General features: G+C 35.9%; 1 protein-coding gene across 1 annotated transcript; it reads right to left on the bottom strand.

The window, feature by feature from the left end:
- Positions 1 to 11,063: 11,063 nt before the first annotated feature.
- LOC145588794 (protein FAR-RED IMPAIRED RESPONSE 1-like) lies at positions 11,064 to 11,882 on the bottom strand. The gene has a single exon (XM_081645398.1). It carries the CDS (start codon positions 11,880 to 11,882, stop codon positions 11,064 to 11,066), a length of 819 nt encoding a protein of 272 aa, XP_081501524.1.
- Positions 11,883 to 13,517: the final 1,635 nt, after the last annotated feature.

Genomic DNA, 13,517 nt, shown 5'->3' with positions numbered 1-13,517 from the left:
TTTATTTATAATCAAGCATTCTTGACTCATGGTTTAGATAACCATGCCATTCAAATAAATTCGCAACTATTGCTCTTTATATTGAATGTGAGTCTTTCCGTGTGTTAACGGATTGTTTGCTGATTATGGAACATAATAATAACCATTATTTGTTCCAGCCTTAGTTTTTAAAGGGTCTTTAAACAAAGCATACGATCTTACAACTGATGTAGCACTTCTTGCTTCACTCTAAGCTTGTAATTCAATAACTTAGCTTTACTTCAATGGTTTGAGGTCACTTTCAAAGTGGAACACTCAACCAGTATCTGATACTTGTGAAGACAATAAGTTGCTAAGTTTAGTACAATAACATGAATTCTTGGTAGAAATGGAATTATTCCTTCTCTTTGTTCCTCGTTTCCTATATTTCTTATCATACTTTTTCTCATAATCTTTAAGAATCTTTTCTTTAAGTGTTTTGACTTTTATACTTTGTTAGGCATATTTAAGCATCTATTGCACCGTAAAACAAAGTTCCATCTTTTCCTTTAATTCGTACTAGAATTACTACATCAATGAGTTGTACTCATTAGTGTATGAAGCGAAAAGATATGTTGGTTGTCAATTTCTGACAATTTGAGTTTTCAACTCAACACTTCATGTTTATCAAAACTCTCAGTATTTTGAATACATGATATCTAACCGTCCTTACGGACTTAGTTATAAAAGTCATTTATGAGAATTGTATTTTAGAAATGCATTTCCTTTCTTTCAGAACCACTCAAATATTTCATTTACCAATCATGGAAAACAATATAATTTGATTTAGGATTCTACAAATATAAGTGCAAAGTATAACCATTAATCAAGATAATGACATAATAAGGTTGAAATTTAAAAGCATACATGCAAACTTTCAATCTTATTAGACGTCTTACCCACGCATTAAATTTGTCCCCATTTGGCGAGAATAAGGCAATTCCAAGATCCAAAGAATCAATGAGTAATTAAGCATGCTTTGGCTTGTCTTAACACTTATTACTCTAAGGTAATCAACTCCGTGCTAATGGCTCCAAGCCACTCTTGGTTAGATAAATCGTCGCATCTAATGCTCTCGTGACGATTTATCTCTTTTACCACGACATGTTAGGACTCCATCACTCATATCATTGAGTCTAACCAAAATCAACACGTATATGATGTCTTGCTTTGGCAAACCCATCAACATATATTACGTCCCTAGGCAAATAGTGATGCCTAGCTTTTGCATAACCCACCACTATGCACATTAGTTCGGTAAGTGTTGTTTTGTAATGACAAGTTTTACTCAATATTTTAGGGACCTAGGGTTTCTATGTTGGTTGATTTAAGTGAACTTAATTAATCATCGCAACATTTGAAATCCTAAACATGCATCTAACATATCATTCACTAGTTTTGTGTCCCGTGCGATGTCCGGGTTGTTTATTGAATTTTAAGATAAATTTTTAATCTATATGTCAAATTTTAAAATATATCATTGATACAAAATTAGTTAAGATTTGATGTGCTTTTGTGACGATTTGCTATCTAGTAGGAATGTAATGACTAATAATAATGTTTGAGGAAATGTTCGATTTAATACATTAAAAAAAATATTAGCAAAAAATAAATTAAATAAAAGAAATCTTCAATGCCCGTTGGGTTGACCGGCCTGAACCCATAACTTTGGGTAAAGGTTGAACATTTCTTAATGACTCGTAACTTGAAGTGACCCAATTCGAAATGGCTCATAACCCGACCCTAATTGACAGGGCTACAAAGTAATAAAACACTATTAGATTGTGAAGTATATTATTTTAACCGATTATTATATATTATAAGTGGATTTTTTTACACTTTAAACTACTTCTTTCGCTCCAAAAATATTATGATATAAAAAATAAATTTATATGACAATTTGGAGAATTATAATCTATAATTTTTTTGAATAAAATTATAATTCAATTTGTACCTTTGAAATATTGGTATTTTATCGAAAATAAAACTCTAAACTAACAATTTTATCATAAAATTCTATCCAAATGGAATTCAAAACTAAATTTTTTTTTTTATCTTATGAAGCCTATTTAAATCTATCAAACACGACGCGACACTTGGTGAAATGTTAGAACGCCAAGTGTCACTGCCTCGTGACCTGGCTAAAATTTTAGCTTTATTTATTAGTTATATGATATATATAAGCATAAATATATATCGAAAAACATAAGTAAATGATGCATTTGGCAACTAGCATGACCCCTTGAGTCTTCAAGAGTCTTGTTTTGCAACTTCATGGCTTCGTCTTCCAAGAAACTCCGTCTTCAAGACAACCAAAATAATGCAACTACTAGTATCTACGATTAGCACTAATCTAAATATTAAGGTACAAAATTACGCAACGGTTCGCAGACCATATTAATGTGAGTGGGACTATGCTTGACTAAACATTAGGGCTGATATGTTGACTTATTTGTAAGTTGTGATCAACTGAATATGGATTTTAAGCAATCCCGAGATTAAATACTTGACCCGCCCAATAATGGCGGTGAAAGATTGTTCATAATCGGATTTGTTTTTGGGGAGACATTTTTAGGTGTGTACAGTAATAGCGGAATATCGAGTATTATATATGAAATTATTTTTTTCATACGACCACTTGCTTAGGTAAGCATAAATTCTAATAAATAGTACCTATTTAATTGGTCACACTCACTAATTTATCTAGTCAAAATAACAAACGTTTTATTCTACCCACCTATAGGTATATTTTTTCCTAAGCATTGTGTCGCGAACTATTACGCAATAGTCATACAACTAAATGAGCTGATAGCATCCGACTAAATATAGTCCATAAATATTTAGATATTGGTATAGATAAATTTCATATAGATTAAAGATACATGTTGAGATTTAGAAAGATGTTAGTCATAGTGCATCAACCAAACATGTAATATACTCTTATAATTATAAACTAATATTTGGCATAAGAATCATATTCTATACGTAGGATACAATTTTAACAAAAATATGAGCAATAATAATTGTAGAAATATTATATATATTATAAAGTTGAACATATTCTTTATATCGATTGAAACTTAAAAAATATCTAAGTTAGTTTAAATTTATTTTAAAATATTAAAGTTTCATACATCATCTAAGCAAGTTTAATTTAAGTTTAAACTAAAATAGAAATATAGAATCTCACATTATTACCTAATATAATGCATATATATTTTGGCATATTGTTAAATTATGATATCGGTTGGCATATTACACCAATAAAAATAGCACACATGTTTTTGTTACAACTTTAGGTTCTATTATGATATATGTACTTCTTCCGTTTTTATTTACATGCAACACACTCCTTTGACACGCATTTTAAGGGAGATATTAGACTAGGTAAACGGATAAATTAATTCACAAAATTTTACTACCGATAAGAAGAAAAGAATAAGTTGTTATGGTTAAAATTTCATAACTTAATTCATTCATTTATCTGGTCTAATCAACTCCTCAAAAAACGTGATAAAAAGTGTGTTGCAAGTATAAAAAAACAGAGGAAGTATAAACGAAATACATAGCAAAAATTTATACTCCATAAAATAAAAAAATAAAAAAAAGATTATTTATGATATTGACCTTAATACACACTACATATACTTGTAAAAATCTTAGGCAAGGATTTTCTAATTTGGTGAATATATGGTAAATCCTATATATAATCAATCAAGGGGTATTTAACAAAAAAACAATAAATAAATAAAAGATTTTTTTTTAAGTTTTTCCTTAAAAAATATTGGAGAGAAAAAACAGCATCAGGAAGTGACACGTGTCATTCTTGGTGCCTGTTATATTATTATGTAATTTTTGTATTATGTTACTAGTTTAGGTTTGTGCAATGCATGATTTTAATATTATTTTACGATTTGAACAATATTTTTTAGCTTATATGTGTGTAATATGTACGTAGCACAAATAATTATATAAAATCTAATCAATTGAGAAATTAATAAAGAGTGGAAACCCCAATTTATATAATCTGTATAAAATATACGGAGTAGGAGAAAAAGATAATATTTATAAGAAAATGAAATAGTCCAACCTTCCTTTAATTTCTCCACTAGAAACTGCATAATTAGTCAATTTAAATATAAAATATTATAGGAAAATGTATAACTAATTTACCATTTTCAAATTTTTATTTATGTTGAAAAAAATAATGATGTTATTATTAGTTTTGGCTAGAAAATTTTTTATAAGAATTTGACATGTGGAAAGTAATAATATCAGCGGTAATTACTTTAGTTATATTTATTTATAGAGTTTATAATTTATAATTTTAGCATCAACTCAAAAAATAATTATTTATGCCTAATTTTGTTTTTATTGCCACCTCTTATTTTTTTTGTATTTGATGTGAGTATCATATCATTATTAACATCATAATTTATAAGAAGAATAAGGTTGTTGAATAATAAGTGTAAGCGCAGATCATTCCAGAATAAAGCTAAGATTACTAATAAAGCTAATGGCTAAAGACTTCTAAATCTAATATTTAATTTTGGGACGTTTTAACACATGTAAAGCAACTAAATTTTATGGATGTGTGCGGCGATCAGTAGGGGGGCCGGGCGAGAGATGATCCAACAACATGAAAAGCCAATCCAAATAAATGGATGTGTTGGCGCTGACGATGACTGAAAAAGTGAGAAGGGGTGATTAACCAAATTTAAAAAGGATAATTATCCGCCGTTTTGGATTTTGTTATTCAAAGGGTTCTTACTTTTGATGTATACATCCACCATCACTTGCATTACATTACATTATGGGATGTCGGCCATGTGTTATTTTTGGATAATTTCATTTGCAACTTCATTTCTTAATCCAATCAAAATATACCCACTAATTATTTTTACACTAATCAAGGAAATAAGTTATGGTAATTGGCTTTTTAGATAAAATTAATGAAGAGCTTATTTGTTTGGATTAGTCATATTTAAGTAATTAGTGATTTAGTTTGGAGGTCATACTTGTTTCTAGTGCCCATTAATTTTATAATGTCCTAGTATTAATAAAGTTATTCATGTTTATTTTTAATACAAGTTTAAATTGGATTCTAATCAATGCTTGAGCTTGAGTTAGAAAAATTTATTTTATGATATAAACTAACGGTTATGATTGAGTATTGTCAAGTCTAGTAGTTTTAAATTTAATTGGGTGAATTGAGAAAGGTAAAACTACACCCTCAAATAAATTGTGGTGAATTTAATAGATCGAAAATGTCCTAATCAGGTTAGAACCTACATGTTGATCTATTGCTGATTAAAATTCAAAAAACTCTATGGAAGGGGGCCGGGGGGAGGGGGAGTTAGGGGGAGGGGGTGAAATAGGAGAATCCCATTGACGATTTTTGTCAATGCCCTTGGATTTAGACTCTAGTCGTCTATAGTTGTGTTAATTCGGAGATGCATACAAGGTGGACGACTTCTGTTAAATACTGCTGACGTCTGATGTATGTCATACTTATGGTAATCATTCTGCTAAACAGAGAGTATTACTCGTTTTGCATTAATGTTATCTAGCCACCAACTTTGGCTGCCACTACCTATATATATACATGAGTTTAGATGAGTATAATTACAATACTTCATATTTATCAACTGTTTTCTATTCATTACATATACATATTCAAGCTAAGCATGGTTGTAGTACAAAAACCGTTGCTAGTGTTCTTCCTTATTATCCTCAGCTCACTTGCTGTTTTAGATTCGCGTCTTTTACCTATATATGGTGACAAGACGATTGACAGTAAAACACTATTACGTAAGTTAGGGGTTGTTGCTCATCATCAGGAGGTCAAGCCCAACTTACACGAAATGGCGGTCGATGAAGTAGTAACAGAACGAGGTGCTCCGGATGGTCCTGATCCTCAACACCATTTTATTCCTTCAGCAAAACCATAGTGCAATAATGTAATTTATTATTGTGGTTGTTCCGTTGTTGCCTATTTAATAGGTAGTTATAAATGGTTATTATCGTAACAAATACGTACTGTAAGTAATCCTTCTTTAAAAAAAATTATAATAATAAATAAAATAAAAATAAATAAATATAGGGAGTTGTTAAATAACGCCCACATTCTTATCAAAATCGCCCACAAATTAAGAATGAATTGACGTTCTTACCCATACTCAAAATCCTAAACTCTTTTTCTCTTTCACTCTCTAACATCACCTCTTTCTCTCTCCTCACTTAAAACCTCTCAAGAAAACTTAAAATCACCACTACCACCAACCAACACCACCATTGCCGCCGCTACCGCCGCAAAACAACATTCACCACGTTAAATCACCACCACCACCGCACATTGCAACCACCACCACAAGGTCCACCACTTCAATATCACCACCACCACCGCCCATAACTGTCGAGAATGCCACGGTCGAGGAACACAGCACGCGCGAGGGAGGAGGACGCAGCCCAGGCGGAGCGGGTATATTATTTTTCGCCGGAAAAGTACTAAAACCGCCCTGTCTGTGCGATTCAACCGTGGTACAACCGCCCAACTTAGACGATTTGACCATGGTCAAAATGCCCAGGATATACGGTTTGACCATGGTTCAATCGTATAGTTTGGGCAGTTTGACCACGGTCAAACCGTATTTTCTGGGCGGTTTGTTTACGGTAAAACTGTATTGCCTGGGCGGTTTGACCGTGGTTAAACCGTCTTACTTGGGCGGTTTACGTAATTAAAAAAAATTAATTTAATTATATATTTATTTTGCATATTAATAAAATTATATATTTGTTTATTTTAAGTGCATATTAATTAGAAATATGTTTAGGAAATAAAATTATGTAATTGTTTATCTTAAGTGAATGTTAATTAGAAATATGTTTAAGAAATTAAGTAATATAATTGTTTATTTTAAGGGAATATTAATTAGATTTATGTGTAGGAAATAAAATTACGTAATTGTTTATTATTAGTGAATATTAATTAGATTTATGTTTAGGAAAATAAAATAATGTAATTGTTTATTGGTAGTGAATATTAATTAGATTTATGTTTAGGAAAATAAAATAATGTAATTGTTTATTTTAAGTAATTATAAATTAGATTTATGTTTAGGAAAATAAAATAATGAAATTTTTTATTATTAGTGAATATTAATTAGATTTATAGAATTGAGTATTAATTATTTGTATTACATTTTTTTATTAAATAATAGCCACAAACCGTTAGAAGGCTAAATATCGAGTTCACACGTGTCGAAGGATCGGGCCCTCGACATACTCGATCTCGTGGTGTTGATGCTTCTGTTAGGAGGGAGAGGGCAGCTTCTCGCACGGTGGATGATGTCCTGGGTTGGCCTTCGGATGCTCAGCACGAGCTAGATCAGGTCATGGATGATTATGATTCTGATCATCATGACACGGAGGATACCACGACTTCCGAGAGTGGGCGAGGAGGATTCGAGCAGGGGGAGTTGTCGTCTGGGATTTTCGTGGGGAAAGGTAGAGGAGGGAGGTTTTTGGGTTCTACGACTACGACTTCGAGCACCGGCCGTACTCGTAGTTCTCGAGACTCAGATACGTCTTGGCTTGTTCACGAGGCGATGCCAGGTGGTCCAGCTGATGGCAGTCTTATCCCTAGCTATGCAGCTCACGTTGCTTCTCGTGTTTGGGTCGGGGATGATCGTGATCCGTTGAGGTGCCACAATAGGATTCAGTGGTGTAGGTCGTTGCAGGAATGGGAGACAGAGCTGAGTGTGGATTTACGTGCACGCCTTAGTGTCACTGGACTGCAGCACTTGCCGTCTATCATGCATTTCCACATTGATTGGCCTCTAATCTCTGCGTTCGTTGAACGGTGGCAGCCGGATACGAACACTTTTCATCTCCCCTTTGGTGAGATGACGATCATGCTACACGACATCGCTTATATTATGGGGATCCCCGTTGAGGGTGACTTGGTTGACATGGTTAGCGACAGTGCATCTCTCCAGGTTGACTTTCAGGAGTTTTTGGGGCTGATTAGGGATGAGCTTTTGGTGAAGCCGAAAGCTATTTGGGAGAACGGTGCTGTAGCGGTGACTAGCATCTATGAACGGTGCAAGTTGTTGGATCGGGTCCCAAATGTTGAGTTCATGGGTTTCTTTGTCACACTACTTGGTAGCACCTTGTTCGTTGACAAGAGTGGTCACCGCCTTCTTCCCTCCTGCATTTTAGAGGTGAAGAAGTCTTATGACGATCTTCCCCGATATTCTTGGGGGGTCAGCTACACTTGCTTTCCTGTATCGGCAGTTGGGTATCGCCTCCCGTATTGAGTGTAAGGCTATCGGAGGTTGTCTCACGCTTCTTCAAGCGTGGATATACGAGTACTTCCCATGTTTTTGGCCTTGTAAGGGAGCTTTAGTGGTACAGCCAGGTGAGGTACATGCCTCAATGTGGGATCCACGCTCAGAGTCGAGGGATCACCAGCGACTTATATCTTTCCGTACCCGACTTGATCAGATGACTGATGCTGAGGTAGTATGTGAACTTAGCATGCGTATATTATATTATTATTTAACGTCTTCAAAACTAATGTAACATTCTTCTTATGATTGCGTGTGCAGGTTAACTGGAGACCCTATACACTTACCCCCGCACAGGATGTCCCGAGAACCACGTACATGGGATGTATACAGTTTCGGGACATCGTCGAGCCATATAACCCATACAGGGTTTTACGGCAACTTGGTCATGTGCAGGGAATACCGCGGCCCGGTTTTAGGCCTGACAGCGCGTACAGACCTGCTAATGTCCGGTCGTATAGCGTTACTTTTCGAGGTCAGGGGTAATGGGATAAGTTTGGTCCTGGGAGCTGCTGTTTCGGCCTGTCGTTCCATCCACCTCTATTGGATGGACAGCCCACATGCACACCTGACTATTTGGCCAGGTTTTACATGTACTCCCATCCTCGGCATATCAGTGATACCGCGGTACTTGTCCCCCCACCAATTCCAGGGAGGACGAACACTGATTACGTAAGTATTTGTTACTTGTTTTCCACAGATTACTGTGCGACTTAATATTAGTACTGATTATTTTTTGTATTTTTTACAGTGGATGGGTCGCTCCATGCATGTTATACGACGATTCATTGCTGATAGCGGCGGTGAGATTACCCAGACAGTGGTTGAGGCCCAGGACCTTATTGTGGCGTGGGACGCAATGATGAGGATGTGGTTGATTTCATTTTCTTATTTAGAAACTAACTTCATTGTTTTAGGTTATGTTGTAAAATTTTTAAAATTTATTATTTGAATTTAAATTTGCATAATACATTGTTGAATTCTACAACTATGCAAAGTTCTACAACTAAACATTGCAAAGTTCTATCACTAATTTGTAGCTAAAGTATGCCATGTTGCTATCCGACCTACATATCGTTGATCCCAGTGTTGCACACTAAAATCGCGCACGTCATATCAAAAACCTGCTACAGGAGGGACTGGAAAATTAGGTGACATGTCCAATCGAACATAGTGATAGTTTGCCACTGTGAGGAGTGCAAACTCCCTATATGGGCCCGTGGCAGTGGACGGGGCACTCCATGGTAGCACAGTGATGCATGGATACACACCTATTCCATCTACGCCAGCACCGAAAAGCATAATGGCAGTGTTGAATAGGTTAGCGATCGGAAACAAGTCCTGAAACACTACCATCCAATGTTCACTTGTGCATCTCCCACCAGTCCATCTGATACGACGAACCTCGTTCTCCAGTTGATCAGCATAAATTTGAGAGTAAATTTTAGGATGCGCGGCAACCTCGTTTGCAACCATAGTCCTGGCCAACATCCACTGCTACTGGTCACCCAAAAAGAAATCTGCAACACATCAAAATTCGCAATTTCCGTCACCTATCGGGTCAAACCAACCTTCCAAAAACGGCAACATGAATTTCGGAAAATGATCGACGTATAAAAAATCATCGATGTTCATCTGACTACCTGTAATAATCACCGGTAAAGTATTTTAGCATTATAAAAACCCGACAACATCCGCACTAATTATATCCCAAAAGAATTAATTAAACGTAAAACATATTAACAACAACAACAACAACAACAACAACAACAACAACAACAACAACAACAATAATAATAATAATAATAATAATAGCAAGTAACAATAATAATAATAATAATAATAATAATAATAATAATAATAATAATAATAATAATAATAATAATAATAATAATAGCAAGTAACAACAACAACAACAACAATAATAATAATAATTATAATAATAATAATAAAGCATATACCAGAAGGCGTTTCCATGTTTACTGATGATTGTGATCGACCACGTCCGGAGCTAGATGTAGAAGTAGCACGACCCCTACTTCGGCCGCGACCTCGCCCACGACCACGACTACGACCGCCCGGAATATGCTCGAAGCCACTTGGATTACGCCTGGTAGATGAGGACCATTGTTGGCCTTATGGTCGACCCCTAGTTGTCTCATTTATCTTGGGATCTTCATAATCTACATCTTCAGGGTAAAGCTCCGCAAACAACAATCGGTTCACACTTCGCACAAAACTGGCATCACGGAGTAGTACCTCATCAACCAGGGATCTAAACTGCGTCGTGTCCTGTTCCAACTCATCCTCAAAGATAGGAATGTCAACACCATCTCTAATGACTAGGGTTTTCCAAAAAGGATGGACCTGATCAAAATACAACCCCGTACCACCCTGAATCGAGGTGTGTATAGTACAAGCGCATGGGAGTCCGTGTGTCATCAACATCGCACAACCACAACGCTCGTACATATCATCAGATAACTCTCTCATCCTGTTCATTTCCTGCTTAAGAATTTTGAGAGCATGGAAGGAAACATAGCCACTGAGATTGTGCAAGGGCATTCCCCTATACTCCTCTCCAATTTGTCGTCTGGAGTCCTCCAAATGATGACGAATTTGAATAAGCAAACCCTCAGTGGCGCGGTGTACACGGTTGAAGATAGAATCCATTGACCCTTTGGAGCTTCCGAGCCACTATTTAAGCACAGAATGTTGAATCTCCACTCTACACGTGTTCACATTGCCAAAGTGCAGCACCTTATTTGTCCAAGCCGGAATAAACTTGTTCTTGTGCACAAGCCAAGTTTTTTTCACATAATCCACAATGGTATGTCTTGACCTTCCCCAAGTATCCTTCATTTGTTGCAACTCAAATTCATATTCATCCTCAGTTGTCGCATTCATGATTTTTGACCACCTCCCATTCCTAAATTTCTCGGCAGTCACCATGTCTTTCTTACAAAAATGGTATACCTTGGCCAACACATCTTTGTTGATGTGCCACCTACATAGCAAGTGAGCTGTGTTTGGGAATATCTCTTTCACCGCCTTCATAAGTCCCAACTCTCGATCAGTTACTATCACCTTAGGAGTCACTTCAAAACCTATATACAACTTCAATTTCTCCAAGACCCACTTGTAACTCTCATAGGACTCTGTATTCATTAAAGCATACACGATCAAAAAGTTTTGATTTGTCGGTGTGATCCCAATAATCTCGAAAAACGGCATGTTGTATCTGTTTGTCTTGTAAGTGGAATCCATCCCTATGACATGTGGATATGTTCGTAACATATTCGCCATCTCTGGATGTGCCATAAAGGCGTGGGTGACAACACGTGTGTCGGGGTCAACAGCTACCCAACTAACGTATTTGCGCTCATTGGCCAAGTGAAGGAACTGGTTGACGACATCTCTCCCTTTACTAGCATCAACCCTAACACAACTTCTGAAATTGTAAATGTGTCTCATGTTACGGTTCTCAGTGGGAAACGCATCTTTCACTGCCGCCATTATGTGACTAGGTTTAGCACATGCTGAACTCATTTGACTAACCAATTACTTCGCAGCCGGACTTAGACCACTCACTTGCCGATGACCCTCTCGATATACCATCATTGGGTGGTTATGCAAGCCATGCAAACCTGATGAAGGAATGATTTTCCACCCTTGATCGTTCACCATACATGTGACCTTGATACGAAATGGACACTTAACACCCTTTCTTTTCGTGAATTTCCGTACAGCATTCTCCATATCTTTATCTTCGGCTGTGTTTCTATGGCCACGATCGCACTTAAGATACTTGACCGGTCAACCATCTCATTGTTTCTTATACGAATACTTTGTAAGGAAAAAGCCATAACGTATGGAAATGTTTTGTGCCCATTCAAATGCTTCTTCAAAAGTCGGGAAGATCATTGACGTTATAAAATATGAACTATAGTCGATGTCATCGCCACCATAATCCGGTAGTGATGCCTATTAAACATCCCAACAAAATATTTTTAAAATAATAATCAAAATAATAATAATCATAATCATAACAACAATAATAATCATAATCATAGTTATAGTAATAATAATAACAACAAGAACAATAATAATAATAATAATAATAGTAATAATAATAATAATGAAATAATAATAATAATAATAATAATAATAATAATAACAATTAAATAATAATAATAAAAACAATATTAATTAAAAAAAAACAAACGGGGCAAACTGGGCGGTTAAACCGTGCAATCCGGGCGGTCCAACCACGATCAAATCGTGTATTCCAGGCAGTTTGAACGTCAAACCGCCTGGACTACACGGTTTGATCGTGGTTGGACCGCCCGGATTGCACGGTTTTACCACGGTTTAACCGCCCGGTTTGCCCGGCTTGACCACGGTGGACCGTTTTTTTTTGGCGGTTTGAGTTCCGGCGAAAATAAATTACCTCGCGAAGTTGATCCGGCGGAGTACACGGCCTGCCGCTATCACTTTCCGTCATGTTGGTGCTGGTGGCGACGGTGCAATGGTGGTGACAGGTGGTGGCGGTTGTGTTAGGAGAGAGAGGAAGAAAAGGGTAATGTTGGAAGTTTACATTAAAATGTGGGCGATTTCGATAAAAATGTGGGCGTTGTTTAGCAGTTCAGTAAATATACTTTAAGTAATCTAAGTATTTTGTAAGGAAAGTTTATCTCATGCATTATATAAACGATATATATATATGCAGACATGCAGTACGTGTTCTCTGCATCTCTATGCCAATATTCATTACCAATTAACTACCTTAAAAAGAGGGTCTTTGTGAATTACTACCAGTAGACATCTTAAAATGTCTCCCCAAAACCAAACCCGACGATAAACAACCTTTCACCGCCATTATTGGTCGGGTTGAGTATTTAATCTTGGAATGCTTAAATCCATATTCAATCCCAATACGTTTCATAAACCAACCCAATTCCTAGCCTATTTCCTCAAACCATAATTTATTTTCCTCTTTTCAAACCTTTAAACCCTTAAAATCATTCATTTCGTGTCCTTTTTATAAAATTATTTAGACCAGTTTATTTTGGTCCATAATCTGGGTCCAATGATTGAATAGTTGAATGGGGTTTGAAAAGAGCTTCCAACAATATATTATAATCCCAAATC

This window comes from Chenopodium album, chromosome 17, assembly GCF_948465745.1.
Source record: "Chenopodium album chromosome 17, dcCheAlbu1.1, whole genome shotgun sequence".
Lineage (NCBI taxonomy): Eukaryota > Viridiplantae > Streptophyta > Magnoliopsida > Caryophyllales > Amaranthaceae > Chenopodium > Chenopodium album.
This window is presented reverse-complemented; position numbering and strand designations above follow the sequence as displayed.

Bases quoted from the DNA above. Each gene is read 5' to 3' on its own strand.
- LOC145588794 (XM_081645398.1), bottom strand. From the start codon at position 11,882: ATGGCGGCAGTGAAAGATGCGTTTCCCACTGAGAACCGTAACATGAGA.